Raw genomic sequence first — 27,990 nt, forward strand, 5'->3', positions numbered from 1 at the left:
CGACTACTTAAAAGAAATATTATAAAGGAGTAGGGTGTTCTGCAGAAGTAAAACTGTTTGCTGTTTTGGCCAAGTTTTATTTTGGTCAGTATTTTGCTCAGCGTGCTTATGACTATACACATGCGTACCTGAGACTATAGAATTTAAAAAAAAAAATCAGAAAAAAATTATATTTGGCTGAAAAATCTACATACAAATAATCAGTCTAAAGGAAACTAGTGATTTTCCATTAGTTCACCCCTACAATGGGTAAACCTCATGTTATAGCAGGTCTTTTTAGATGTTTAAAAGTGCTGTTCAAACCTGGAATGAAACGTCACACCACCCAAACACCACAAATCACCACCACTGGCAGTTAGGATTTTATCCAAATTATATCTTCAGAAAGATAAATTGACAGTGTTTAAAGCAACACTATTATAAGGTTAAAAAAATCCTACACAATTATCTTGCACACATACTTAAAAACTCAAAATAAATGAACAAATAAGGAAATGTTTTTGTTTTCGGCTTTGGAAAAGTCTGAAATTGTAATTTGGCAATACATTATCTGCTAGCATACCTGTCCCACACTTGCTATATATTTGAAGAACATATATTCTCATGTCTCTAGACAAATATTTTGTGTAAACTTACTAATATTCACATCCATATTTATCTTTGTAAATTCAAAATTTCTGAACCTTCAGACAAAAAAACTTCTAAATAATCCTAATTTCACTACTCTATCTAAAACCAAACCTAAATCTTCCAAATAATACACATCTTATGAAGTCTAGAGACTTCAAGGACTGAAGACTTCTGGAGACTTTGCAGAGTCCTGCAAATTAAATGCCACATATTTGTATGTAAGCACCTTGATAAATGCATTGTAAAACAGCAGAGAAAAATATTTTCCCAAGACTCTTCAAGTTTTGAAAACGTCTAGTTTGTTAAAGAGCTGTTGCAAAAGATGGCAACACGCACTGCTTCATGGACTGAGAAGCTTTGAACCACTGAAAGCATCTACATCACGTAACTTAAGCAGCAGAAGCTGAACCTGTCACAAGTCTGATAAAAACATTACTCATGAGCCCTTTGCATACTCCCAGACCGATGACTGGTGGCACCCAACCGCAGGTGGCAATAGTTACAGAAAAGTGTTGCATTTCTATCCGAAACTGGGGAAAACACTTCAGACTGCACAGAAAAAGCTATTACCAAGAATTCTAGAAGGCAAGTAGTAGTTCAAAGAATTAAAACATCCAGCTTTTGCGTTGTTTTTTCATCCAGTTGAAGCTGGAAAACATGGAATGTCTGCTTGTTTTTCTCTATCTCCAATAGCTACTTTTTGTTTAATATAAAAATGCCTTCTATTTTTAAATTGCAAACAGCATCCGTTTAGCATCAGGTAGGGCTTTGTTTCCAAGTGTAAGAGGTTTCAATGCAAGTTCAGCATAAAAATCCATTTTAAATTTTGTTTTCACATTAATAACTGGACTTCCTTTTGCCCCAACAACTCACAAATGTCAAATAACTAAATAACACAGGCACAATAATAGCCCCAAACCCAATAAAGAATAAAGTAGCCTTTCTTGCCTGTCAGAGGACCCCATTTTCTATTCTGAGCAGGCAAGCTGGAAGCACTGCTCTTCTGTCATTCCTTGACAGTTATAGACTAGTTCTGCACCTTATTAAAGATTAAGGTTTTCCCAGGCACTCTCTTTTGGCCATCTCCTGTCCACAGTCCAGCATTTATTACAGGAGAGCTGGAGATTAGTACCGTATATTCTACTTTGAAAGAAGTCCACACCTGAAAATGAGGCCACGTAACCAAATGTCACCAAGCAATTCAAAAAGTACTCAATGAAAGAACACACTATTTCACTTAATTTCATCTTTCTAGATAACTGTATCCTTTGAGTTACATAACATAACTGATTTCCCTCATTTAGGTTATTTTTTATAGATTCTAAAATGCAGAGTAAAACTGGTAACAGGTTGCCTTTTTACGATGCAAAACAGATTTCTGGTTTGTTAAAGAAGTTATGAACACAATTATGCAAGAATTACATAAGGCCCTATTGTGCATAAACCTTTGATACCTGGTTTCGGTCTAATGCAAGTATGTTATAGCAAAAAATCAGCAGGCTGAGCTACTACCTAAGAAATATTACCCGTTGTGGGATTTCCACACAACACTGTGACCCAGTCTATTTAGCAAAGACCATTATCAACCCTCAACATTTCTTAGAGACTACCATGAACAATCATCACCCATTTTTAACCAAAATCACTAGAAAGTCTATGTGATTCCATGGAACACTTAACACTGTTGTCTGGGCCACAGTTTGAAAGAAATATTTTGTAATATTAGCGTTGTTAGGACCATTGCTAGTTGACTCTAAACTGATGTCCTAAAAATATTCATTCATTCCCAGATTACCATTTTACCTCCTATAACTTTTGAAGATGTGCTGAAAAACAATTGCAAATGGCCAGGTAGCATAAACTGTAAATAAACAAAAACTTCTTTTATTGCAGAGAGCTAAAAATAGAAAAATAAATTTTTAAAATGGGTTATGGTGGTTTCACTTAAAACACATTTTGTTAGAGAACAGATAGAAAATGTAATTTTCTTGCCCTTTAAATGGGAATTATTAAATAGTATAAAATTCTACATCTTGCAGCAAACTTTTACATAAACTAAAACTTACAAAGGGTATTGTAAAGGTTTAGCCTATCTTCCACAGATGCTACATCAGTAAAAGCATGACAACCTGAAACTTATTAATGCACAGGAAAGGAAGGCAGGGAATTCTGTTTCTTAAGAGAGTAATTTTTTTTAATATTGATAATTCATGAGAAAGTGTTATCTTTTCAGCCTTTGTACTAAGGGCTACATTCACGCAGGATCTAAACCAGCAGAATTTCACTGGACTAAGGAGCCCTTCAATAGCTTATAAAGGATTAATGTCATTTTTGACAAGGGAAACTTATCAGTCAACTTCCAAACACTGAAGAATTAAAAGACAACTCCAGGTACACATACATTTACTTTGACTGTTGTACACCGTGTGTACACAGCCAGCCTTAGGTTTACATGATGCTACATGCGCTGAATCAACCATACCACTAGCTTTCTAAAAAGGAAGATCCATCAGGGTCTTTTCAGTTTTTAAAAAGTTCTAGGGCTTAGCACCAGCAACCCAATTCCACCTATTGAGAGTACTGCAGTATACTGGTCTAAGTGTGATATGGTGGTTGTTGTGGTGGAAAAGGACCCAAATAGTTATGGATCATACTCATAAGCTGGTAATGACACCATGAACATGGTCTGTTTGTTATTAAGATAGAAATTAAAACACTGAGATTCTATCTGCTGAATTATTTACTACTCAACATGATAAGCATGCTAAAACATTATTAAAGCCTGTGTCCTAGGAACACAGGAAGTTCATTTATTGATAGGATATATATACCAACACAGATTCAAGAGACTTCATTCAAAATGCAGGCATAATTCTCATTGGAATGTTTTTCCATTACACTTTTCCTCAGAGAAGCAAATCGATACAGGCCTTTCCCAGCTAGCAATTCAGTGTAGGTTTCCAGTAAAGCATCTGACAAAGAAGTATTCAAGCCAATTACAAGACTACACTGTAAGGACAACTAGTGATTGTGGCATCCTGGGGTAGGAGGGAAGAAAGTTAAACAGAGGAAGAAAAGCAAAGGAGAGAAGAATATTACAGTTCTAAAACAATTATTTGCTATTGATGTAGAAATATCATTATTCTCAGTACGAGTCAAAATGCATTAGCATTCCATCTGCCAATGCTGCAGCAACCATTTTTCTCCATTTCTGTTTGACCTCAAGCCTTTTATGCATAAATGTCAGGGCTCTTTACAATTAATCATGTCTACCACAGACTAATTGTGGACAACAGTAGTGCAATTAACACAAATTTGCTTCAAATATTCATGAACATTCAAAAAGCATTCATTGACACAAGTGTTAGTTACCTAACCACAAAAACTGACAATTCTTTTCTCTTCTGTTTTCAAGCAGCCTCTGCATTAGGAAGCTAAGCACACCATCAGGGGTGATAGCAAGATTGGAAAAATAGTCTACCAATTCTTAAAATGTGATTGCTTCGGTGTTACTTGCTACACATACATGATAGGACGAAACAAGCAAAATAACAAATATGAAAACCATTCCTCTCTTAATCTTAAGAGTGAATACAAAAACACTGAAATACAATTTGTGTAATAAAAAAAGTTAATAAATCTATCATAACATAATTTTTCTTTAATTATTATTATTACTTTTAAACCCAATTTAAAAAAAAGAAACAAAAAAGTCTTTACAAATTGAGAAACAATTAGACCTGTATTGGTTGTCTTGATTCATTCTTAATACTATGCCCGGTACTTTGTTTGTATCTCACTAAGGAACTACTGGCAGAAGTCTCCCAAACCATAGAAAGCTATTTGTAAAGCCTGACCTAAACACAGCAGATGTAATAGACTTTTTTTTAATTTTTTTTTTTTTTTTTTAATACATGCTTGACATTAAAGAATTTCTTGGACAGTTGTGCTATTTCTAATCAGGCCCCATGGCAAATATTCACCAACCCTCACAGGAATAAACTATTCTCACTTCAAACAATTGTTACAGTTTGAATCCAATTGACTCTAGACAAAAGTACTGAGATAATCAGCATATTAAAGCCAACACTATAACCATATGTTAATTATGTAAATGATTCATTTTAATCAGCTAGAACCATGTAAAGAGTTACAAGGAATGCAAATGTAGGGAGTTATTAAAAATCTCATTATTATTCATCTTGGTTCCATGCGTGAATGTATCCATCCAAACAGATGAATTAATAGTTAGATGAAAGATGAAAGAGCTAGAGGGGAAGTCTGTGAGAAACCATCTGTCTTGCTTTGTATCCCTCCCTCCCAGGCTTCAACCATACTGCAATAGCTGCATGGAGAACAACCCCAGAGAAGAGCCAGTGACTGTCTACACAGCACCTCAACCAGTAGTCAATACGTCTACAAAAAAAATTAGAAAAAAATCACAACACTTCTCATCCATTCCCAGAAAGGGAAACTTGAATAATAAGTTCAGATGAACAGCTACAGGGAAGTGGTTCCATGCTGACCAAAAATACACAGCAAGTATTTATTTATACAAGGATTCTGGAGTATTTTAAAGACTTTTATCTGAAGAAAGCCCTCTTACAATTGTCAATTAGATGTTAAAAGATATTCATGAGCTACTGTGACTGGGGGACCCGTATTAGTATCTAAACTGGTTCTCTCAACTTCAGCAGAAATTCTGTATGTGGGAAATACAGAAATCCTTCTAGCAATACTGTGACAGTCTGCACTTTGCCTAGTTCTCCCAGGAACATGGGGGAATAGCAATTAATTAAGTCTTATTCCTCAAAGGGTTATTTTTCATTTATCCCATTCTCCCAGTTCCCTGTGCAAAGAAAATGAATTCTACGCAATAGTCATCTATATGAAGAAAAGGGTCAAATGCCATTTTCATTCCCAATTGCACTACAATTTTGTCAGCACTTTATCTAAAGTGCAACACCATGTCTACTCCACTAGGAAATAAAGATCAGCTGGAAAGGTACTGTTTAAAGCCACAGAAGGAATAAGAAGGTTGGCATGTTTAACATGGGTAAGCATGCATTAGGGTAAATCCACCCGCCAAGTCTTCATAAATCTTAGAGAGCATTTTATTTAAAATCAAAGATACAACTTACTTTTTAAGTCCTCAGTTAAAGCCAGCTACCACTACTCTGCAGACAAAACTCTAACTCCACAAACAAAATGTACAAGGAATAAAATTCAAGTGCTTAGTTCATTACAACATTGAAAAACATGTACTTTTCCAATAAATTATTTTTATTCTAATAAAGAGACTTAACAGAAATAATTTTAAAAATGTTTGTCATGTCATTTTTCAGAAGCTTTATAAAGCTTTGTTCTTCATACTCTAATTCTTTCATGTTTTCCTGCATGATGTCTCCTAATGCAGTTTCACTGGAATCATTCTATTTTTGATCTTTAATCCTTTTATATGTTTTTTCTTTGCTTACTCTTGCATGCCTTTGTAGTTTCTGCAGTTGGGTCTTTGCACCATTTTAGCAGGGTTTAACACTGTGCAGCTTGTCAAATTTAAGTAGAAGTGAGAATAATCTATCACTGGTATAATAAATAAGCAAGTAAATGCACGTATCACCAACCTAAAGTAAATGTTTCCCACAAAAAATTGTAAACTGAAATTCCCCTTGTTCTGCAAAGGCTGGTGCAGCTTTTATCCATTTTGTAATCCAGAAAAAAATGCATTTGCACAAAAAGTACTCCAGATCACTCAAAGTTTATTAAAAAGGGCTACACATGTGCAGTGAAACAAGACTTCATTAATTACTTCTTGAGGTGCCTGTGTAAATTCAACTTAGGGAAAAGGGCTTGACAGCTTTGCAACTATTGACTGACATTCTTCAGCAAAGCTTCACTGAGCACAGAGCATGATTTAAGCACATCCTGGTGATAACAAACACAGCAAGTGAAAAAAAAGAGCATGCCTACACCACCTGAAATAAAGATAATTAGTAATTTTTAAGCATGTAGCAAACCTTTGCTAATTTTAAAAAGAATGTAAACTCTACCTTATTGAGAAATTTCAGTACAATCTTCAAGGATCAAGTATTTATTAACTTCAGAAGTATTTCACCTGGTTTTCTGGTTCCTGGTGATATTCATATTTCACAGAAATGTTCATACAAAGTAACTAATAATCTAGATATAACCTTAAAACCAGTGCTGCATTCCAATAAATCCACACAATTTAAAACTGTACACAAGTCCTTCATACAAGTCTCTCAAAGAACACCACTGTTGAGGTATTTTAATTTCATAACATATGCAACAACCTAAAAATCTGTCCCTGAAAGGATGAAATCAGCTGTGAAAAGTTTCATGAAATGAAAACACATGATCCATGTTAGGCTACAGGAGAAACAGATCTCTCCTCACATGCTCCAGACAGAAAACATTCTCATATAATTAAATAGGCACGCATCCTTAGATATATACATGAGACAAAGTATAAGATATAAGACATATTATTAAGTGAACTGAAAGGAGTTTCCAGCCTTACACTCATGATTTTGTCCACATTACAAGGATCACTTCCTATTTATGCAGGCATTGATGCATAAACCAGAGGAGAGTGGACAATGGCAAATCAGTGAGAAAAAAAACAAAGAAAAAATTATACTGATAACATGATAGCTTTAATTTACTATTTACGTTTATCATTATGAAGCTTAAGCAGAAGAAATCATAACATTATTATATTCCCTTCTGTTTTTCCATTATATAAATGGAAAATTACGGATAAACTCTATAAATATTTCTTTAAAAGATGCTCTATTATCTGTATTTTCCGTCTGGGAGTGGGTCATAAAGGCACTCTTTCATCTTTATAGATTTCTTATCACATTTTGTCCATTTACAAGCTCTCCCCAGCGCTGGTCAGTAAGAGGGAAGAAAGCTCTCATTCTCCTCTGAGATTACATAGCAAATTCTACAAGAAAAGACTTGGCAATGGTCATTGGAGGCCCTCAAGAAGTGCTGTGAGGTTCCACCACACTTGCCTCCCTCACTAAGCCCTGATTTTCTAACTGGGTTTATTTCTGCTGTGCACACCTCAATACATTAACAGTCTTGTGAATAACTAAGGGAAAAAAGCAAGTCAGGGCAAGAAGATTCCTTAAGTAGAAATGTGGAATGTGGGTTTTTTTGAGTCATTCTCTGTAAAGTTAAAGAAATAAAAACTGGCAAATAAATGCCACTTTGTTAAGGCTCGTTTATTTTGCTTTACTTCTCTGCGTTTCTAATTTCTCTGCTTTTCCATGGCCATTTAGCTGCCTCTTCCTGATCACAGACTATTCTTGATCCATGCCTCAGAGCTTCAGATCCTATCATCAATATTAACACCAGGGGAAAACTTGAGAAACTGTGATTATATTTAATGAGTAGTAGGACCCTAATTCAGGAAAGCACTTCAGCATGTACTTTACTGTTATTTCAGTGCCTTCTTGAACAGTAATGGTCCTAAACACATGCCAAAATGCCTTCTTTTACTGGAGGCTGTCAAATGAAATATGGATTAATTACTATTTGTAACATGTGACTTTACAGCACTGTGGCTTTAAAAGACCTGAAGAGTATGTGTATTCATACATCATATTTTGTCACCTATCTTTACAAACTTAAAAAAAAAAAGAAAGGAGAAATCATACATTTAAGATAATAATTCTCTAAAATACAGTGATGATTATCAAAGGGAAATTCAGTGTAGGTAACACAATGGTAGCGTATGTGCATTTTGCTTACTGTTTTGCCGCTAATGTAACCAGTTATCCCTACCAATAACACTATCGTGCATGACAACATTACCCACTGTGTTGAGGTTTCACTTTTGCTTAAGAGAAGACCACGCTTTTCTTGTACCTAAATAGTCTGTGAGTTTTCTACTGTGATTTCCATAACGGTGTCCACTCAAACAGTGGGTGTACTAGAAAGCGATCTCATGTCATACTAGTACAAAAAGCAGTTGTTGAATATGTCCTATGTTAATGTAAATGCCATACAGTAATATGAGATTTCTTTACACATATCTGTAGTAACAGGGACTGGGGCATTGTGATGCTAATGTAAATAAACATATCCAGATGGAAGGATGTGGTGCTCCTGTTCTTTGGACATTCAGAGGCACAGACATCCTTTCACAAAGCCATGCACAGAAACTGATACTGCCACACATACAGCAGCACCTCAGAATTCAGCCTCAGCTGAGTTGTTGATAAAGAACAGATATGCAAGAAAATCAGTAAAGACCTAGCCTGTGCTTTAAACGTTCTTCCTCCTGCTTCACAAAATTTGACAGCCAAAAACTGCAGACAAGGCTTCAGAGTGCTGATTATTTAAATAGATTACTTTACAAATGTCACTCATTGCAAACACATAGGCAACATGATTGCTGTTTCTTTCAGCACTGTATCAGAAACAGACTCAATAAATGGGATGTTTAAAAAAATCCACAACATTTATGAATCATTTGAACCTACTGTACTGTGTCTTGTTTACTGCTGCTCTAGGAAGCTTTTTGTAAAATAATGTGTTAAATCTCAGAGGGATTATCCTGAAATGAAATTTTTAATAACAGCAAAATAAACTCATCCTTCACAGTGCTGTGTGTCTCATGACTTAGTGTTAACTCTCACCTCTCCTCCCCACTGTACCATTGTAGCTACCAGCAAAATTTCATTATCTCCTACTCTGACTTCAGGTATTTGAAGGAAAGTTATGTTTTATACATTATATTATGTTCTTCTCAAAAAGAGGAATTAGACACCGAAATAATTCTGTGGATCTGAAAATTTATCCATACGGTCTTGCAACTGCAGTAGGCTAAGGAAAACTCTAGAAGGACAGACTGAAGGAATGAGGATTGCGCTACCACAAGAAGAGACGGCTGAGACTGACATCGCTGTCTTTAAGTAGATAATGGGCCACTACGAAAAGAATGAAAATAATGCATTTTCTATGCCCACTCTGCATAAAACAATAGTGGGAGGTTAAATTAAAAAACAAAAGATTTTAACTCAGATTCTGGGGAAAAAAAAACATCTCTAGTGCAGGTGTGAAATGCCTGGAGAGGTTAGTGAGTCCCTGTCATTCAAGATCTTAAGAATGGGCTTGACAAACATCTGTCAGGAATGACATAGGCAAAGTTGATCTTGCCTTCAGGCAGAGAAGTAGATTACATGATCCCACAGGGTGCCTGCCTTCCCTATTTTTCTCCATGCCAGTGATATACATCTCTTCTAGAAGGAGGTACACTTCAAGAGCTTCCTCATTTGTTTGCGGGTGTTTTGCATTTTCAATCTTGCAGACAAAAAACCCAGCAGGAACCAGCGGCTAGAAGCAGAAATAAAGAGAAATAGTCTTGCAATATCCTAACTGCAAGGGTAATTAAACATTCAAACAGTTCAGTAGGGTATCAGTGACACTGATGGAATCAAAATTACTTGGATGTTTAAAACAAGATTAAATATCTTCGAAAATGTCTGCTTTAAGCCAGTTTCTGAGAGGAATTCTGTAGCATGTATATTCAAGAGGACAGGCTGAATTATCATAATGATCCTTTCCTGGCTTGAACATCCTTGAATCTGTGAATTGGAAATCCCTCCTCACAGCAAGAAACCTTTCTTACGTAAATGTATACATTCACTTCCTGATTCTGGGAGAAAAAAAAGGAAAAAAAAGGCGACAACAAAAAAAATATTAGGTTTTGTTACATTAGAGAAATGGTTTTTGTTAGAGTGTGGAATCAATTTTTAACAAAAAAGTTCTGTCCTGAGACAGAAAGAGAAAAAGAACCATTACACATTCAATTTGATTTTTCTATTTCTGTAGTAGATAATATATATCCAAAGTATCCTGTCCTGTTCGAAAACAAAACCTAACTATTAAACAAAGTCACAAAGTATGTACACTTTTTTTTCCCAAAAAGGCGTGGAGAGTAGTTAACTACTTCATCTTATTCTTGAACCGCAACTGCTATTTAACAAACAAACCAACCCCCCAAAACCAATAAATAAGTTCTACTTAAATTTATAACTATTAGCCTTCCCTTCAAGGAAACACACTGCTTAAGCAGAATGATGTATGCATACAGAATAACCAAGTGGTAAACATAACAAACATTAACAATGCAATAGTATCAGTATACAGTACATCCACAGACAAATTAATTCTTCAGCTTTAATCATTAGATTAGGGAGCAAGTAGTAAAGTGGACAGCATTTTAGACAGTACATTTGAGAATCACCTCATGAGATAACAGGCATAATTCTCAAGAAGTAATTCCACAAATACTTTAAACACTTGCTAGTATACAGTGTTCCCTAAAAATATGTCTTGGATCTGTTTCTGAAGGTGTCCAATTGCCAACTCACAATCTATTTTTATGCTGTGGGTGCCATATCGTTTTTTTTTTTTTTCCAATGGAGCTGAAGAATGGTGCTCAGAAGATAATTGAAATTAATAAAATGCAAAAAAAGGTTATGCCATTCTAGTAACAGAGAAGTGTTCCAAGTTACATAAAAAACATTACTAAAGCAACAAGGTGAGACAAATAACAGAGGCATATGGAGTAGAGAAAGTGAGAAACGGGGTAAAAACTGTAATATTACAACAACAGCCTTATTAAAAGGTATCAAGAAAATGAAGCACTGGGCAGATTATTTGCTGTCAGAAATGAAGAAACAAAACAAAAACCCCCAACAGAAACAAACAAACAAAAGAACAGAACTATGAAATATGGGCTTAAATAATTATGTAGTCTGGCTCTGATCCAGACCTACTTTTAAGTATTTCAGTTACTTGATCTTAACTTGTAGAACTCGGGGGAGGAAAATCTCTACAGTGAACTCAACTAACACAAACTGAAAATGTAAAACAGCAAATGTCATCCCATCAATCCAGAAGCACAATACTACATATTTATTGATATTTTGAAGTAATCTCTCCCATGCTAAATAAGATTCACCAAAGAATCACTGGACTACCTCTTCCTTTCTTGATCTCCCATTTCTTACTGGAACCAAAAGAATAAAAATACCTTTCTCAGCATTTTGCTATTATTCTGCTAGAGGAAGGCTTTTATTAAAAAATTATTTTGTGCAGTTCCGTAAGAATCAACCGATAATAATGGAAAAGATAAATTTTCAGCCAGAAACGTTTCACCAGGAATATGCTGACCTCAAGATGACTGCAGAACACCATATAAAAAGTAGATTTCACAGATACTTAAGCAAGTCAATGCAATGTGGACAAGTACCAGAAATAAACGCATAGCCACCACGTGAGTTAACATACACAGAATAATTTTTAGGCACATGTAAAGGTCGTATGCTGCCCAGCAATGTTCTAGGTACTCTTCAGAAGTCCACAAGTTCCACAGGACTAACAAAGAGATACTTAAGACATTCTGTTTTGTAGGAACAAAGCATATTTTTCAGAAAACCAGAACAGTCTCACTTTCTTGCCTTTATGAAATACAGGTAACTGTATATCATTATATGCACATGAAACTCCAGGCCAACTTTCTCCCCATTTCTGCCATGAGTAGAGATAACATGAGATACTAAACCCTACTTATATCCATCTGAAGAGGAATTTTACAAAGACATATGGAGAACTAAGACCAGAGAAAAATAAGGAATCAGTATTTGCAGATTTGTGTCTTATTACAGAAATATAAGACTAGAACAGGAGACAGGTTTTAGACATCTCTTGCATATTTCAGTGAAAAGACTTACTGACTGCCCAGCAACTTACAGAGTCTTTTTACAGACCTGGCACAGAGCTTTTTATGTTAGTAAAAGACAGGCATCACACAACAGAAAAGTATTGCCTGTCTTGCATTTTGGTGTCTTCTTCCCCCCCCAAAAAGCAAAAAATACAAAAGATGACTGAAATGAAATACTCACTGACATTTTTAGGTCAACATACTTTCATGGCATCTGTATGATATTCTGATAAAACGAAAATAGTCAATCGCTGCAATTTTTTTGAGATACCAGGAAGGCATGCTTTTCCAGAAAGACCTACTATAATTTGCCCAGTTACAACACATATCATAAAATACAAGAGTATTTGGTTCTCAGCATCTTTTTCAACAGTAGATGCTATCATATCTTTGGAAATCACAAATCCCACTCTCTGCATAAACATGTCATACATGATTTTAAAAGTCTACAGGTCTACAGTGCCTTCCCCTCTCCACTACCAGTATGCCTCCGAAATAAATAACTCACATTTCAGACATAATATGCAAAAATAAAGGAAAATATATCCCTGTAGTCGTCATGAAGAGTTGCCATCATAAAGCTGATTACAGTGACAATTAGACTGAATGTGGAATATTACAAGGCATAACATCACAAGCTTTTTAAGTCAGTTGGCAACATAATACCAAACGCCACTCAGAAATCGGATTTCAAGTGTTAGCATCCCTGAAACGAATATGAAATTTTCTCATGGACTGAAAGTTTCACTTAAAGATATACTTTACAGTGCAGGGCACTGAGGCACAGACTCAGTGCAGTTAGTCAGGTCTCCTTACGTTTTTCACACAGTGACTCTCAAAAACCTACTGCAGGTGAAAGTTCATATAAATTGCCTTCTTTCCCAATCTGTGCTTCCCTGTTGGGAACACATTCAGCAGACTTGGCTTACAGTACAGGATGTATATACTGGGCTTAATTGTGCCTAACGATCGTCTTGGCCAGCGGAAGGCATTTTCAGATGGGAAATATGTACGAACATCTGTTACGTTTCCCTATGCCTGATTTTAACTGTTCCTTCATCAAGGCAGGCATAAAAATCAAAGCATTCATTTCTGCAGTAAAAAGACCATATACTCACTTCAGTCAATCCAGCACAGTATGTCAGTTCAAAATGGTACTCTGAGAATCCTGCGATGGATTTATTTTATTTCCTACAACAGCAGTGTTCAAAAGGCTCGAGTGTGTTTTAACAACTTGCATCTACAAAATAAGTCACCACAGGAGCCAGTGAAGACCGTTTCCCCGTACACATTGACCAATGCTATAATTAAACCAATCCACCTATTTTTCTTACAGAATTATTAGTTTTGAAAAATTTCTTTGAATCATCAACAACTTTAGGTAACATTTGGAAGTATGTAGAAGCAAATCCTTATACACAATACTTTCCTCCTTTTTATATTTAAGATTCTGACTGAATAAACAAACATGGAACTACACAGATACATTTCTGCAGCTGCAGACTTTTTAGAAAATGAATGGCAAACTTAAGAACTTATTTGGTAGGGGAAAATAGAGTAGAAAGGAAAATTTGCTAAAGACTAGGCTGGTCTTTTAAGGAGAACTGGGCCTAACCCTAGCTGCTGTGTTGCAGTTTGCTTTAAATCCTCTTCTGTTACTGGATCCAACGAGTGATAACTGCTAGATCCTCCTCATTGCATCTAGATAGTAAAAAGTGAGGTGGATACTTATGTCTTAAATTGAAAAAGACAACAAAGAGAACATCAAAGCTAGATTTTTAATTTTATGAGTTGGACAGAGATTTCACGTTTGCTCTATTCTGCTTTTAGGCATTATAAGGCCAAGATGACAAAAAAAAAAAAAAAAAAAAAAGGGAAAAAATTTAGTCCTGCCTTCCAGAAGGGGGTGTGTGCTCCAATTACACTTAATTTCCCTTAGTGAAAAGAAAGCTTGTGCTGTCTTTTCCATGTCCATCTCAGAACAGGCTCTCGCATGACTTGTCACAACAGAACATGCTAGATTGCTCATTCTCCTTGTTCTGTCTCAGGACAAGATAGAAAAGATTGCTGCGCTTCTGCAAGTAACATTCTTTGGAATGTATATCAAATATTGAAAGCATGCTCTGTAGCTGGTAACTGAATCGACAGCTTTCCAATATAGGACAGTTTCCAGGTACTGCAAACTGAAGAACCACTTAGTACTAATTAGTTATTACAAATGCATAACAAAATACAAATTATATAAGATTCTGAGAAGCAGACCTTTTCAAATATGGTTCAAGCTCTACAGAGTAAAACTTTGTCGAGACTCTGTTCATCCTCATGGCTTCCCTAAGAATTTGTATTTTCTGTTTTGTATATAGACATTCAGCATCCTCTTCCATCCTGGTTCTTGATGGCTCTAAACAGTATTTATGTTTTGGGTTTGGGTTTTTTTTTTAATAACTGAAGTTAAAATATTTTCATTCTAACAGGGAACTGAAATACAGTTGCAGAGGTTTACCTTCTCTCTGTCCCTCAAATGTAAGCAAGATCAAATTTCTTTTAAAAAATTCATTCAGATAATGTTTTTCAGAACAATTCCAAGTCAAAGAGAAAGAGAGAACCTAGAAAATGTGAGCTTATTTAATTAAATATAGGCTTTTATGTGTTTCTCAAAATACCAAAAATTTATCTCTAATCTCTTTTTGCACAGACAAGTTCTAATATATCAGAGGAACAAAAGAAAAAAAAATACCAAAAAGCTGTTCAAGCACTAAACCCAGTCTCCTAAAAGTAAAATAAAACAAAACCCTGTACACATAAAATATATATCCAATGCTTAGAGAATAAGGAACCATGTTTCATAGTGGGGTATACACCTTCAAATTTTCTTTCAGATAACGGAAGCAGGTCCTATCTTAAGCACTCAGTTCAGCATCCAAGTGAGCCTAACCACCTGAGCCACACTTACAGAGAAAAGTTATCTCTAGGGAGTAAGGAAGGACTTCTCAGGTTTACTAATTCACTAAAAGTCAGTGTTCACATAGAGGCTAGTAAGGAAAAAAAGAATGATTCATTTTCATAGAATCATAGAATTGTCTAGGTTGGAAAAGACCTTTAAGATCATCACGTCCAACTGTTAATCTAACACTGCCATCCCACCACTAAACCATGTCCCTAAGCACCTCATCTACCTGTCTTTTAAATACCTCCAGGGGTGGGGACTTGACCACCTCCCTGGGCAGCCCATTCCAGAGCCTGACAACCCTTTCGGGGAAGAAATTTTTCCTAATGTCTAACCTAAACCTGCCCTGGCGCAACTTCAGACCATTTCCTCTCATCCTATCGTCCGTTACCAGGGAGAAGAGGCTGACCCCCACCTCACTACAGCCTCCTTTCAGGTAGTTGTAGAGGGCAATAAGGTCTCCCCTCAGCCTCCTCTTCTCCAGACTAAATAACCCCAGTTCCCTCAGCCGCTCCTCATAAGACTTGTGCTCCAGATCCCTCATTTTGTATTATTATCTACAAGATCATTCACAGATGCAGGAAGACCTGCTTTTCCTCACCTCTAGCCACCTTTTATTTCTCAACTAAATGTCATCTTTCTTGATTTTGACCATCTAGGTGTTTATATCTTTTAAAAAGCCTGACGCAGTGTTTGGGTTTTTTAACCTGTTCTTATCCTTCTCTGGAATTCTCACCTATGTTCAGGTTCTGATTTAATATAATTCTGAGATTTTCTCTAGGATGAAAGACAAGTAAAATGTTTGGAAATTCCCTTTTTTCTTTTTCTTGCTCTCAAGTGTCAACATGATTTGTTCTCAAAGTGTTTGAAACATGCTTGTATGTAGTACCACTGTTGGTAAAAATGAAGACAGCTATTGCACACCTGAATAGTTGCTTGTAACTTTCAGAGAAATCTATGTATTTGTATTTTGGCAGCCACTCTCTTAACCTGGGTTAGATGTTTTGCAGTTTACATGTCTAAAATGGATGGAGTTGCATTTTACTATATTTGCCACATATTCAAATGTTACAGAGAAAGTAAGGTGTTATAGACATTTATCATAGTAAAAAAAACATATAAACAACCCACCATTACTTACAACCTCCTCCATTACTTTTAAATTTTACTAATTAGTATACAAGGAGGGTGTTACATTCTTTTGAAATATTATGGCAAAGTAGCGACAGACATATAACGTAAGTGTACTTCTAGCTCTACAAGATGAAAAAGTGCTGGTGTAATGATCATTTCACCAGATTTATAATATCTCAGAATTATTAAAAGAAAAACCCAAAAAACCCACACAAGAAAAAAAGCCCCAGCATAGTTCTGATCAGTTCACCGCTTTGTGAGTTTTTTAGCTTTATCCTAATAAGTTGCTTTTACTTAAACATACTTTCCAAAAAACTCTGAATATAATGTCCTTGAAATGCAGAATTAGTTTTATTTAACTCAAAGGCTTCAAACAAAATCTTAAAAGGCAGAGTATGAACCACTCTGACACTTCAATATATAGGCAAGAGACTTTTACTTTCTTCTCATCTTGATCAGCAATAAAACAATACATGGATAAAAAAAAAAAAGACATTCTTTATTGATTTAATAAACCTATCAGAATTAAAGAGGATTAAGTCATCTTCCAAGCTATTGAGCTCATGTACCTCTCTGGCCACTAGAGGAAGAGAAGAAACCGGGGTATCAGAATTTACCATAATCCACAATAATCTGAGTCTCATGAAAGAAGTGGAAACTCTGACACAGAAAATTTACCTGGATCAAATTCCTATTATTTACAGTGTTCATGACCTGTCACTACAACAAAGAAAACACCAAATTTTTCAAATTATCTGTGCACTCTTCTCATGCTTGTAAACTTAGGACAGCTGTGATATCTAGCTGGCAGATACTTAGCCAGGTGTGATTCCATCACTCTCACCTAGCAGTAGGACAGTTCAAATGCAATCCACAACCTGGTCTATTGAAATCAACATTTTATGTTTTTACAACACCCTCTTTGAAACCAGGTCTGAGAAAACAGTTGTCTGCATACTTCAGTTTAAAAAAGCAAGCAAGCAAACAGAACAAATAAAACAAAAGATACATTTTAACTGGTTTTCTAACTTTAGCTCATGTAACACAAGATAACTTATCAGAGGGTGAATAGGTAAAATATCCAAGCCAACTCCATAAAAATGATTGTTCCATATTTAGATAAAAAAGCATATTTTTATGTCAGTTGTGTATCCTTCTACTGAAAGCAACAGAACTTCAAAGTTGTGTCTCCTGGCATAATCTGGCCATCAGAATTTTTATTACTGATGATTATGCATGAGTCAGTAAAAAATTAAAAAAAAAAAAAAAAAATCTCTGAAATTCTAGATCCTTGGAAATAGCCGTATCAGCTTGCTGGTTTCTAGTTAAGGAAGCAAAATTAAATAATCTGCTTTTACAGAAAATCCAAGTCTTAAAAGTTTTGTCTTATTTAGGGGATGAAAAAATAAATAAAACCTGCCTTACCGAAAGTTATTCTATCTATATGTCCTGGATTCGGCTGGGAGGGAGTTAGTTTTCTTCCCAGTAGCTGGCATAGTGCTGTGTTTTGGATTTAGTATGAGAAAAATGTTGATAACTCACTGATGGTTTAGTTGTTAAGTAGTGCTTACACTACGCAAGGACTTTTCAGCTTCTTATGCTCTGCCAACAGACAAGGCTGGAGATACACAAGAGCTGGGAGGGGGCGCAGCCAGGACAGCCGACACCAACTGGCCCAAGGGCTATTCCATACCATGTGATGTCATGCTCAGCTATAAACTGGGGGGAGTTGTCTGGGGGGCAGTGATCGCTGCTTAGGGACGGTCTGGGCAATGGTCAGCAGGTGGTGAGCAATTGTGTTGTGCATCACTGGTTTTGTATACTCCTTTATCATTATAATTATTTATTTTCCTCTGCTGTTTTATTAAATTGTCTTTATCTCAACCCATGGGTTTTACTTTTTCCCAGTTCTCTCCCCCATCCCACTGGGGAGTGCAGGAGTGAGCGAATGGCTGTGGGGTGTTCAGCTGCCTGCCAGGTTAAACCTCAACACCACAGAAACTATTCTGCTCATACAAACTCAAATATCCTTTTATTCATTCCCCTTAAAAAACACAACAGAAGCTGCAGCCATGAAGGCCCAGATCTACCTGGTTTCTTGCCATACTAAAACACTCCATTGAACTGTATTATCTAACACACAAGCTAGTGACCATAAATATTGTAATACGTAAAGTTCACTAATACTGAAATTACATGCAAAAGTGGGACAGAAAAAACATCTTTGTCCGTTGGGTATCAGATGAAATCTTTTGCTTTTTTGCTGAGCTCAGAAGGAAGCCCTGCCTATAACACCACATCGACTGAGCTGACAGAATAAGCGGTAACGTGGTATTGCCTGACTCATTCAAATTATGTTACCATCAATTTCTGAAATAAAGGCTAGCAATACAAAATTATGCAGATGGAAGGAGAAAATAACCACTTGCTTCTTAGTTGAAGTAAAACTATTTTGATAGGCTACCCTTCTCACTAAAAAAGTCTTTTTGGTCAATGGGAAAGACATCCTGTGTAATTGCCTCTCCCTCTCCGCCCTGCAGATTCACCAGGTATTTTACAATATCTGCATTTATTAACAAGAAACAAAGGCAGGTTAAAAGAAAATAAACTCTTACAATAGCAATAACAAAACACTTTCAAGCTGTCTGCAGCCTCTTGAGCAAATGACAGGTTTCACAGAGAATGCATGTTGTCTACATTGCTTGACCCATGTATCAAAATGAAAAAAAATCCTCAAGTTGTATTTTCAGAGGTTTAAACATTAGTAACTGAAAACTTTTGTAAACAAAGTAATACAGACCACATCCATCACTATCACCACCACGTTGTATCTCCTATTAAAAGCACTTTTGATAGAGAAGGGAGAAAAACTTTGCAACTCAGACTGAGAGGGAGAAGAAATTTTAGATATATTCTCTCAAAATCAGAACAAAATATGCCATCAGATTAAAAGTGATTGCAGTAGTAAAACATGTTAGTCCTCCACTCACAAAGCGCCAGGAGTACAGTACCAGTAATAGGAGACCCTTATCACTTGCAAAGAGAGAACAAGACAATCAAGCCAGAATAAATCTGCATCTAAGCTAAATCATCTACTTACTGGATTTCAAATAGGCAATTCAGTCAATGCAAACAGAAATTATGCACTGCATTCCACTAGTTCGTAATCTGAAAACAACTGCAACAACTATACACCACTTCAGGCAACATGGGAAGAACTAAAACCTCTCATAATTTCTATTTTAAATGCATTATTCAAATAAAAACTATTAAACCTACAGAAACCTTTTTAATGTAAGGTAACACAACATATCCACAACGCTTTCCAAAACTGGACTGCCAGAAAGTGAGTGTGATTTTGCAGGCAGCCTAATACACTAGCATCTACAAGTATTCCAAATGCATTCACTGCTAGCACTTCCCAATACAGCACTAAACCAAGGATTTTACAGATGGGTAAAGATGGAACTGTGAAGTCTGCACCACTACTTTTCACAGCATATTCTAGGCATTTCTCTCACTTAGCCCTAAAATAAAATGGAACTGTTTCCAGATTACCACTTTTCCAGTTGTCAAGCAAACACACTAGTTAACCAGTTACGGAAAATCAGATGCACAGGTATCATCAAAATATCTTAACAATAATTTAAGCTTAAGAATGATGTACTTAAAAGTACAGTAATTCCCAGTTTATTAAAATAATTAATCAACAGCCATGTATTTCCTACTTTTCTTCTACCACCACACCAATAAATAAGCAAATAAAATCAGAAGAAAAGCTTTCAGTTTAGCTGGCTTCAAAGGCTTTAACAGTGAATTTAAGCTTAATCCCTCAGAACTCTGAGAGCTTTTCTGGTCACTATGCTAAAATAAAAGCATACTTTAAAAAAATACTGAACATATTCAGAAAACCCCCCAACTTTTAAATTTTTAATTAAACCCCCAAATTAATCCCCCCAATTTTTACCCCACAAAGAATTTTTAATTAAACCCAAATTTTTAGTTTTTTTAACTACTTAATTTTAAAGAAGTAGGGCATTTTGTATTAAATAGAACCGTCTCTCTATTTAGAATTTTCCAGTAGTTTACTGAAAAGTCTAAGTAATTTCAACTTTAGTAATTTTTTAAGGAATGCATATGAAATCCTCTTTTCTGCCAAATGGAAATTAAGCCACCCAAACCGGCCATGTAATAAATAATTTAGCATCTGTCATTAAAATGTCATATACTGCATTTGTGTTTTTAAAATATTTTACCATAATCCTAACATTACAAGTATCCAGAGCAACTGTAAAGATTTTATATACCTAAAACACTCAAAGCCATGAAAAATGAAGCTAATATGGCAACATTTAACTTACTATTCTACAAAACATGCTACTCTTCTACGAATTGTGGACGAGTTTTTTTGATGCTGCATTTTGTAATTTTAATGATAAACAGAACTTTGTTTCACGTTTCTTCTGCAAACATGTAAGACGGTACAGTAGCAGACAGCCACATTTCCTGACAGTAGGGCAATGGTCCCATACCCTGGCCGATGCAGATGGATCTTTTTCATGTGCCACCCTACTGACTGCACTGCTTATCCGGACATAAGGGTTCCCCCATAGGAATCAAACGACAAAACTGGGATTTTAACCAAAGGCAGGACAAGAAGTCTTTTATTGGATTGCCACTTAATCATCTATGGCCTTTTTTTTTTTTTATCTCACTTGCCAGGAGATAGCATGATAGTTTTGACCTACAGTGGGGCCTTGCTGTCCACAGCATATGCAGTTGCTGGATTGCAGTACCTGCTTTGGTCCTCGTGGCAGTGTAACTGTGACAGCCTGTGAAGCCCCCAGTACATCTTTCTGCCAAGTCAGAAACCATTTCTCCACCCACAAGAGACATAATGCTATTTATGCATCGTTTGTACTTTCATGTGATCTTTTTTCCTCCTACAGTTTCACCCAGGAGGAAGAAAGGAGAGGAAAAGACATTTTATTTTTCTCATTAAAAAATATGTTAAGAAATCATAGGCAATAATACCACCAGCATTCTAATAAGTTTTTTTAAAGGGATATTTATTTATTAGGAAATAAAACTAAGTTTGCAAGTATATTTAGACATAATTTGATATATTTTGACACATCTGCAGCTCTGAACAACTACTTTCTCTCTCTCTCCAAGAACATACGTATTGCATTTTTCATCGTCTCACTTAAACCTATGATCTCAGTAAGAAGAATACAAATCTTAACAAAGTAGTACACACAATTGGGAAAATACACATGGCTGTTTATGTAAAGTGTTTCCAGAGATGCATCCACAGTATCTGCCCCTTTTTGTTTGTCCTAAATTTCACACAATCCAGTACTCTGTAACAAGAGGGAGCGACAAAAGCAAGCAGAGGATCTAGGATAGTTTACTGTTGAATTTAGAAGGAGAGGCTAGAAAAGGCCGCAGATACACAGCACAAAGGAAAATAATATACAGCGCTTGAAGATGCAGAACACCTGAAGAGTAACAGACATCTGAGCTCTCTCTTGCTCAACTAAGCAAGACAAAACAATAAAAAAACCCCAAAATAATCCCCCAAAGCTCTGTGCAGTACTCTACACTGTTCTCATATGCAATCTTGGTGTAAATCCAATTGGAAATAATGGGGAATGCCTAACCAGAAATGCATCTACTTTCTATAGAAATTCATACAAATATACAAATTGCAATCTTATAAGCCTCTAAAATGTTAAAACAGCCTCATATTTGAAAATTTTGCAGGGTTGTGGCTCTCAACCTGCAATCCCATAAAAACATTTGCATGATCAGTTTATCAAGGCATATTTTTAAAGGAAATTTCCATTAAAGTTCTGAACATTATGTGATTATTACTTAGAAGATGATAATATAAATACACCTGACAAGTGTCCTTTGCATTATTTATTTTGGATACTTTACTTAGGTTTAGTCTAACAGACAAACAATAAGCATTCTAGTATCATAAGCTGACTGCAGATACTGCAAATGCAGATAAAAACTTGGGATAAGAAAGTGGTTAAACCATTAAGTGTTCTAGTTCACTCACTAAGACAGGAACTCAAACATTTGTTTTGTTTCCAAAATGCAATTTTCAGGTATGACATTTGGGAGAGGGAGAGAAGAGGAGAGACTAGAGAAGTATCCATAGGAAGAACATTTTTCAACTGTACCTGTAAACATACCTATTTTTTTGTAGAACAATTCTTATTGCTTGACTATTTTAGACCTATGCTAATGGCGTAGCATAGGTCTGGATATATCTTTCTAAGGAAAGAAAGAAAAGAAAAAAAGATTTGAAATAAGGCATCCCGAATTTTCAAAGGGCGCTTTCTTCTGATCTATCTGCTTGGATAATGCGTCCAGAGTGGCATTTTGTAATGACAGCAACTTTCCAACAAATCAATAGTTATTTAATTCCCAACAAGCTCTTGAGTCCATTAAACCTGATTACATTCACCCATTTCAGTTGGGTGCAGTTATTTTTCCTACACCAGCACTTAATCTATAACAGGAACTTATGAGAACTTTCAAAAGCAATTTCAACAACAATCAGCATAGAGTGAAAGGCACGATTTGCCTGTAATTATTTATTGGACAGGATGGCACAGGGTCTGACTGAGCTCTAGCATCCAACCTTAACCCCCAAATTCTAATGGATATGCAGGCCTGCCTGATGTGTTCAAGCGTGCTACCATGTCTCACTGCATTAAAAAATAGCATCAGTTTGCATGTCCCAGACGACACAGTTTTTCAATACCTGATAATGGCCGCTGTGCCACTATATTTCTATTTTAGACATATCTGTCTATTAAGCCTAATGTGAAGAACACAACTCTCAGTCTTCAATTACTGAATGAACCTTATATGGAAAAAAACCCTGTTTCTTGCTGTGATTGCCCCTCTACATCAGCTAACTGTTGTAGTAAAGGAGCATAATGAAAATTTGCCTCTCCTCCACATTTAATTTGACTGATCACTAACATGACACAGAAATGTCGTAATACACGTGTCTCTCTTCACCCTGTTAATGCATAATATCTAACTACTGCCATTTATAACGTACATTGTTTTATTAATTTTGACAATGCCTGGAAATATTACTGGAATTATTTCTTCATGTCTTCTAATACTGTAAACAATAAAATACTTTTTGTTTAATTAGCATCTATGTGATCTATTCAAAATCCTAACAGCAGAAAATTCAGTAGTACCACTTTTTGATAAAAATAAAATAAAATAAAAACCAGACAACACAACAACAACTAAATCTAATAATTGCCAGTTAACTTCCAAAATACAGAATTCTTGCCCTGAAGCAAGATCTTACACTTTCAGGGCTCAGAAGAATTAATACGATGTGCATAAATATTCTGTGAAGGTGATATATTTCTATACACACAAAACCACAAACCCTTTTTCATTCAGTGCGATGCATAACATATGAATTAATGCATATTTAACACTATTCATATTTGCTGTGCTAAAACACTTAACCTGAACACATCATGGTAAGTTACTTGGTCTTACGACCTGCCGTGGGAATGCTGACTCCCTCAGAAACCTAGAATGGATAGCAAATCGTCTGCCCTGTGGTCAACCTCGTGAAGCAAAGGCATGAATGTTAAACAGCAGACAAATCAATACAAGCAAATATAGCTCAACTACACCATTTATTCAGCCATGAGAGATGTCAATACCCAGATTAGGGTGATCCATCTTTTTGATTTCCTACTGTCTTCTCACTGACTACATGAGAGCTTTTGCCAGTATTAAAAGTGTTTGCTTTCTCAACCATAAAAATTCCAATTATTACTCTAAGTGCACTAGAGTTAAGTTGCCTGTTGGAAGCGGCCTTGCATTACCTGAACAAGTCCAGCGAAGTATGGTGCTGCCGGCAGAATCATTGGCACTCCATATGGATGTAGCATAACTCCTTGAGACGACAACATGGTTTAAGTGATAGTATTACTCCCACTAAAGCTAAACACATCAATTGAAAGTTAGGGGAAAATCTATACACCAACTTCTTCCAAACTCAGAGCTAGAACCAAATAACTTCTGTCAGGGGCAAAGCCCACATCAGCTGTAAAAAAAAGAAAAAAATTGACGTCAGCAACACTTAATGTTAAAATTTTCTTCAGAGACAACAGATAGAGACAACAGCTGCAAACCTAACTCTACCAAAAAAGGAAAGTGCTATTTTGGGACCAGCTTAAGTAACATGACTAACCAACTACTCTTTATCAGTTCAGATTTAAGTACTATACACATACAGATCAAATTCTGTACAGATCTACCAATTAGAATTAATTTTCCTATCAGTTCTGGCATATACATGACAACAATTACTATTAGAAGCCGTTTTAAAATAATCAGGTTTATAATGATTGCATAAATAAATGTTTCCATGTATAAGCTGTTAAAAAATATTCATGTGAGAGTTTAAACTTAAGTTTGTTACATTGGATACATATTCTGGTTTGATACATTATATTTTTCTTGCTTATTTTCAATATTTGAGCTAACTAATGCAAGCTAACTACTTCTATTGGTGTAAATTATATTTTAATGGATTTTCTAACCTTTCACAACATCTATGTTGTTACATTTATCATAGCTTTTTTAAAAAGAAGAATGTGACCTTTAGAGTATTTAATATTTGTTCTCCAATTAAACTTACACTCTTAGTGTAAGAGGCAAAAGAGGGAAATTTAGGCTGCTTTCCCCCGAAACAAAACAGATTTGTTTTTTAATGTACTACTTGCAAGACATTCTCTTCCACAGCTAATAATTTTTACTTTAGACAAAACAACTTACTCATTAACACCTGCTTCATGTATATCTTCTATTGCAGATATGACTAATGACAAGAATTATAAATGAGCAAGATTTCTTTAATTCAATAAAGAATTAGTTATGTGCTTAAAACTTCATGTTACAAGTGGAAAAAAAAACCTCCTCTCCTACTGTCTTCGAAAAACCAGGGTGCTTCACATCACTAATTTCAGCTACTTTATTTTGTTGCATAATTACTTTTATATATAACTAATTGTAGACAAGATTTGATGTGATACTCAACTATTTAATGTCACATTTTGACCATCATAAAACATTTTCAGTAACTGATTCTTGTGTATCAAGGCAGCCGTGTTGCATGATTTAGAAATCTACCTTAGCAGCTGCATGTTGGCCCTTGTTACTATCAACCTTATACCATTTCTAACTTTAGATGTTGAATTGTGACCCTCTACGATGCTCTTTTGAGAGACTGCCAATGAGGAGAGCAATTATCACATGATGAAGTGATGTTTACCTAGTTCCTTCTCCTGTTACAGAATTGCTTCACTTTTCTGTTAGGGATAATGCTGTTCACACTGGTTATCTGACTATGCTATTAATCATATTTCTTGCTCTTTTCTTATTAAGGAACAGAACCCTGCAGTTTTATTTTTAAGCACACAGTAGGCTGACACATCATGGCTTTTGTCAAAGATTTTCATAAATTCCAATACAAAACCAGTTATTAACTTTTGTACAGAAATACATAAACGCAGGTATATATGAGAAAGTGCGCTGCCATTAAAAGTCATTTAAAGGTATTTTATTTCTAAAAAAAAAAAATGTCAATTTTAACTATTACCTATTTGTTTGGTCTGACAAGAGTGAGCTGCATTTGAAGAGAAAGAAGATTTCTTTCACCTAGGAATGGAGATTATAAAATAGATTCTGCAAGCTTTACTCAAATGACTCCAGTGGGACAGCTGACATAAATAAGGATTGTTAAAATTGCTCTGTAAAATACCTATTTGGTTTTTTTGTTTCAGCATGTATGTATTTGATAAGACGTTAGAAAACCTGGAGAGCAAGATGATTTGTACAGGGAAACAGAGGCTCAAGGGAAGCTTTTCTGTGATCTCTTTTGGGACAATTTTTGCTTCACCTTTTCATTAATTATTTTGGCACAAGGCAACATGCTGATGAAATTTCCTCATGACAAAGTTGGAAGGTACAGTCAAGACTGAGAAAGATAAGACCATTACATAGAAAGAATTGCTCAACCTTACCGTCTGCATTAATAGAAACAGGATGAAATTCAGTAATACAAAACATAAGGTCATGCTTCTGCTAATTACAGAAAGTTCAGTTCTAAACTCATGAGGAAGAAAAGCAGGACCTCACTGCATCTGTTTAAGGCCTTTGAGCTGCTAGTGTGATGCAAATATGAAAAGGCAAATTATCGGTATTTCCTAATTAATTTAATCTCTGAATTAATTTCTTAATTTCTCAGAGGTACTTTCAATAGCATACAGTTCTCTTCATCCACATGAAGAAAAAAGGTCAACTTCAACTACAACAGATGTAGATACAGTCCTTTTTGTGTTGTTCAGGGGAATGGAGCAATTATGTTGTAACAGGAACCTAAGAAAGTTCGATTTGTTTATCCTAGCAAAACAATGTGTGAAAAGGAAAGAAAACAGTAGGAGGAAGAGACTGTTTAAGCTAAGGACAATCCTGAAACACTAAAAATCAAGGAAAAACTAGTTATGAATAAATTTAGGCTGGAAATATTTTTTCAAGTTGTTATTTAAAAGTATTTTGGTGTTGGCTAAGTGAGGGTCTAGGAGAGTCTTCCAAATCCACAGTAACAAAAAAGGGTGGCTTATAAAAGAAAATTTTATGCTGCCCATAGTAAATGGCAGTCTGAACTCAGCAACTTACAGGAGGACCCTTCACATCCTTTGCAAGCAGTATAAACATTCAAGAATAATGAAAATAGCAAATGTCTAAAAAGCATTTATATTTACTACATTGCAGATTGTAATATATAAAAATAAACTTTGAAAATAAACTGTAGTTACCTGTTTTAATGAAAGGATGCCTTGCTTGCCTCACTATAACAACATGCTTCTAAATGTATAGCCGTATGGCACTCCAAATCCAAGCTCTGACTTTCTGGTTGGGCTCTTTGATGATGTCCCATGTGTGCACCAGCTACCTAAGTTCGCACAAACCTCTGTGAATCAAAACCACAGAAGTACAATACAGCTTTACTTGCATCTCTGCCCCGTGCCAAATTCTGAACTTATGCCAATGCAACTACATCAGCTTCACCAGTTTATACCAACATTTTGTTTTCCTTCCCAGACACACAAAAAGGAAATTTGTCTTAAGTTTTACAGTTCACCATTAGCATTAATGGTCACTCCTGTTTTGCAAGAACATACTGAATACATGAAATTTGACCGTAAGGAGTGCTAAGGACTCTGAGAATGAGCCAGAAGAGTATTAAATATGTTAATAATTCTGTTTCACTTTAGCAGGACCTTTAGCATGATTAACGTTAAGCATGAGCCTAAATGTTTTTGCTAGGACAAAGCCAGAATGCTCAGTACTATACACATCAATCACTTGTCTGAAGCCACTGATGGTGGCAGTACGTACTTCCTGCCTGCTCCAGGATTCTTACTCCCTGCAAAAAAATTAAGTATGT

At 35.6% G+C, this 27,990-nt stretch overlaps 1 protein-coding gene across 3 annotated transcripts in view; it reads right to left on the reverse strand.

Annotated features, from left to right (window-relative positions):
* Positions 1-27,990, reverse strand: part of RBFOX1 (RNA binding fox-1 homolog 1) — a 1,334,919-nt gene that overhangs the window by 246,075 nt on the left and 1,060,854 nt on the right. For 2 of the 3 annotated variants that reach the window (XM_035895928.1, XM_035895927.1), the window contains exon 1: positions 24,362-24,448. The exons of the other annotated variant lie outside the window; for it this stretch is intronic. In XM_035895928.1, the coding sequence (XP_035751821.1) occupies positions 24,362-24,448 (87 nt within the window). Of the gene's footprint in view, positions 1-24,361; positions 24,449-27,990 lie in introns of those variants that run through there. 3 annotated transcript variants of the gene reach the window in all.

This window comes from Egretta garzetta, unplaced genomic scaffold, assembly GCF_000687185.1.
Source record: "Egretta garzetta isolate BGI_Z169 unplaced genomic scaffold, ASM68718v1 scaffold426, whole genome shotgun sequence".
Classification (NCBI taxonomy): Eukaryota; Metazoa; Chordata; class Aves; order Pelecaniformes; family Ardeidae; genus Egretta; species Egretta garzetta.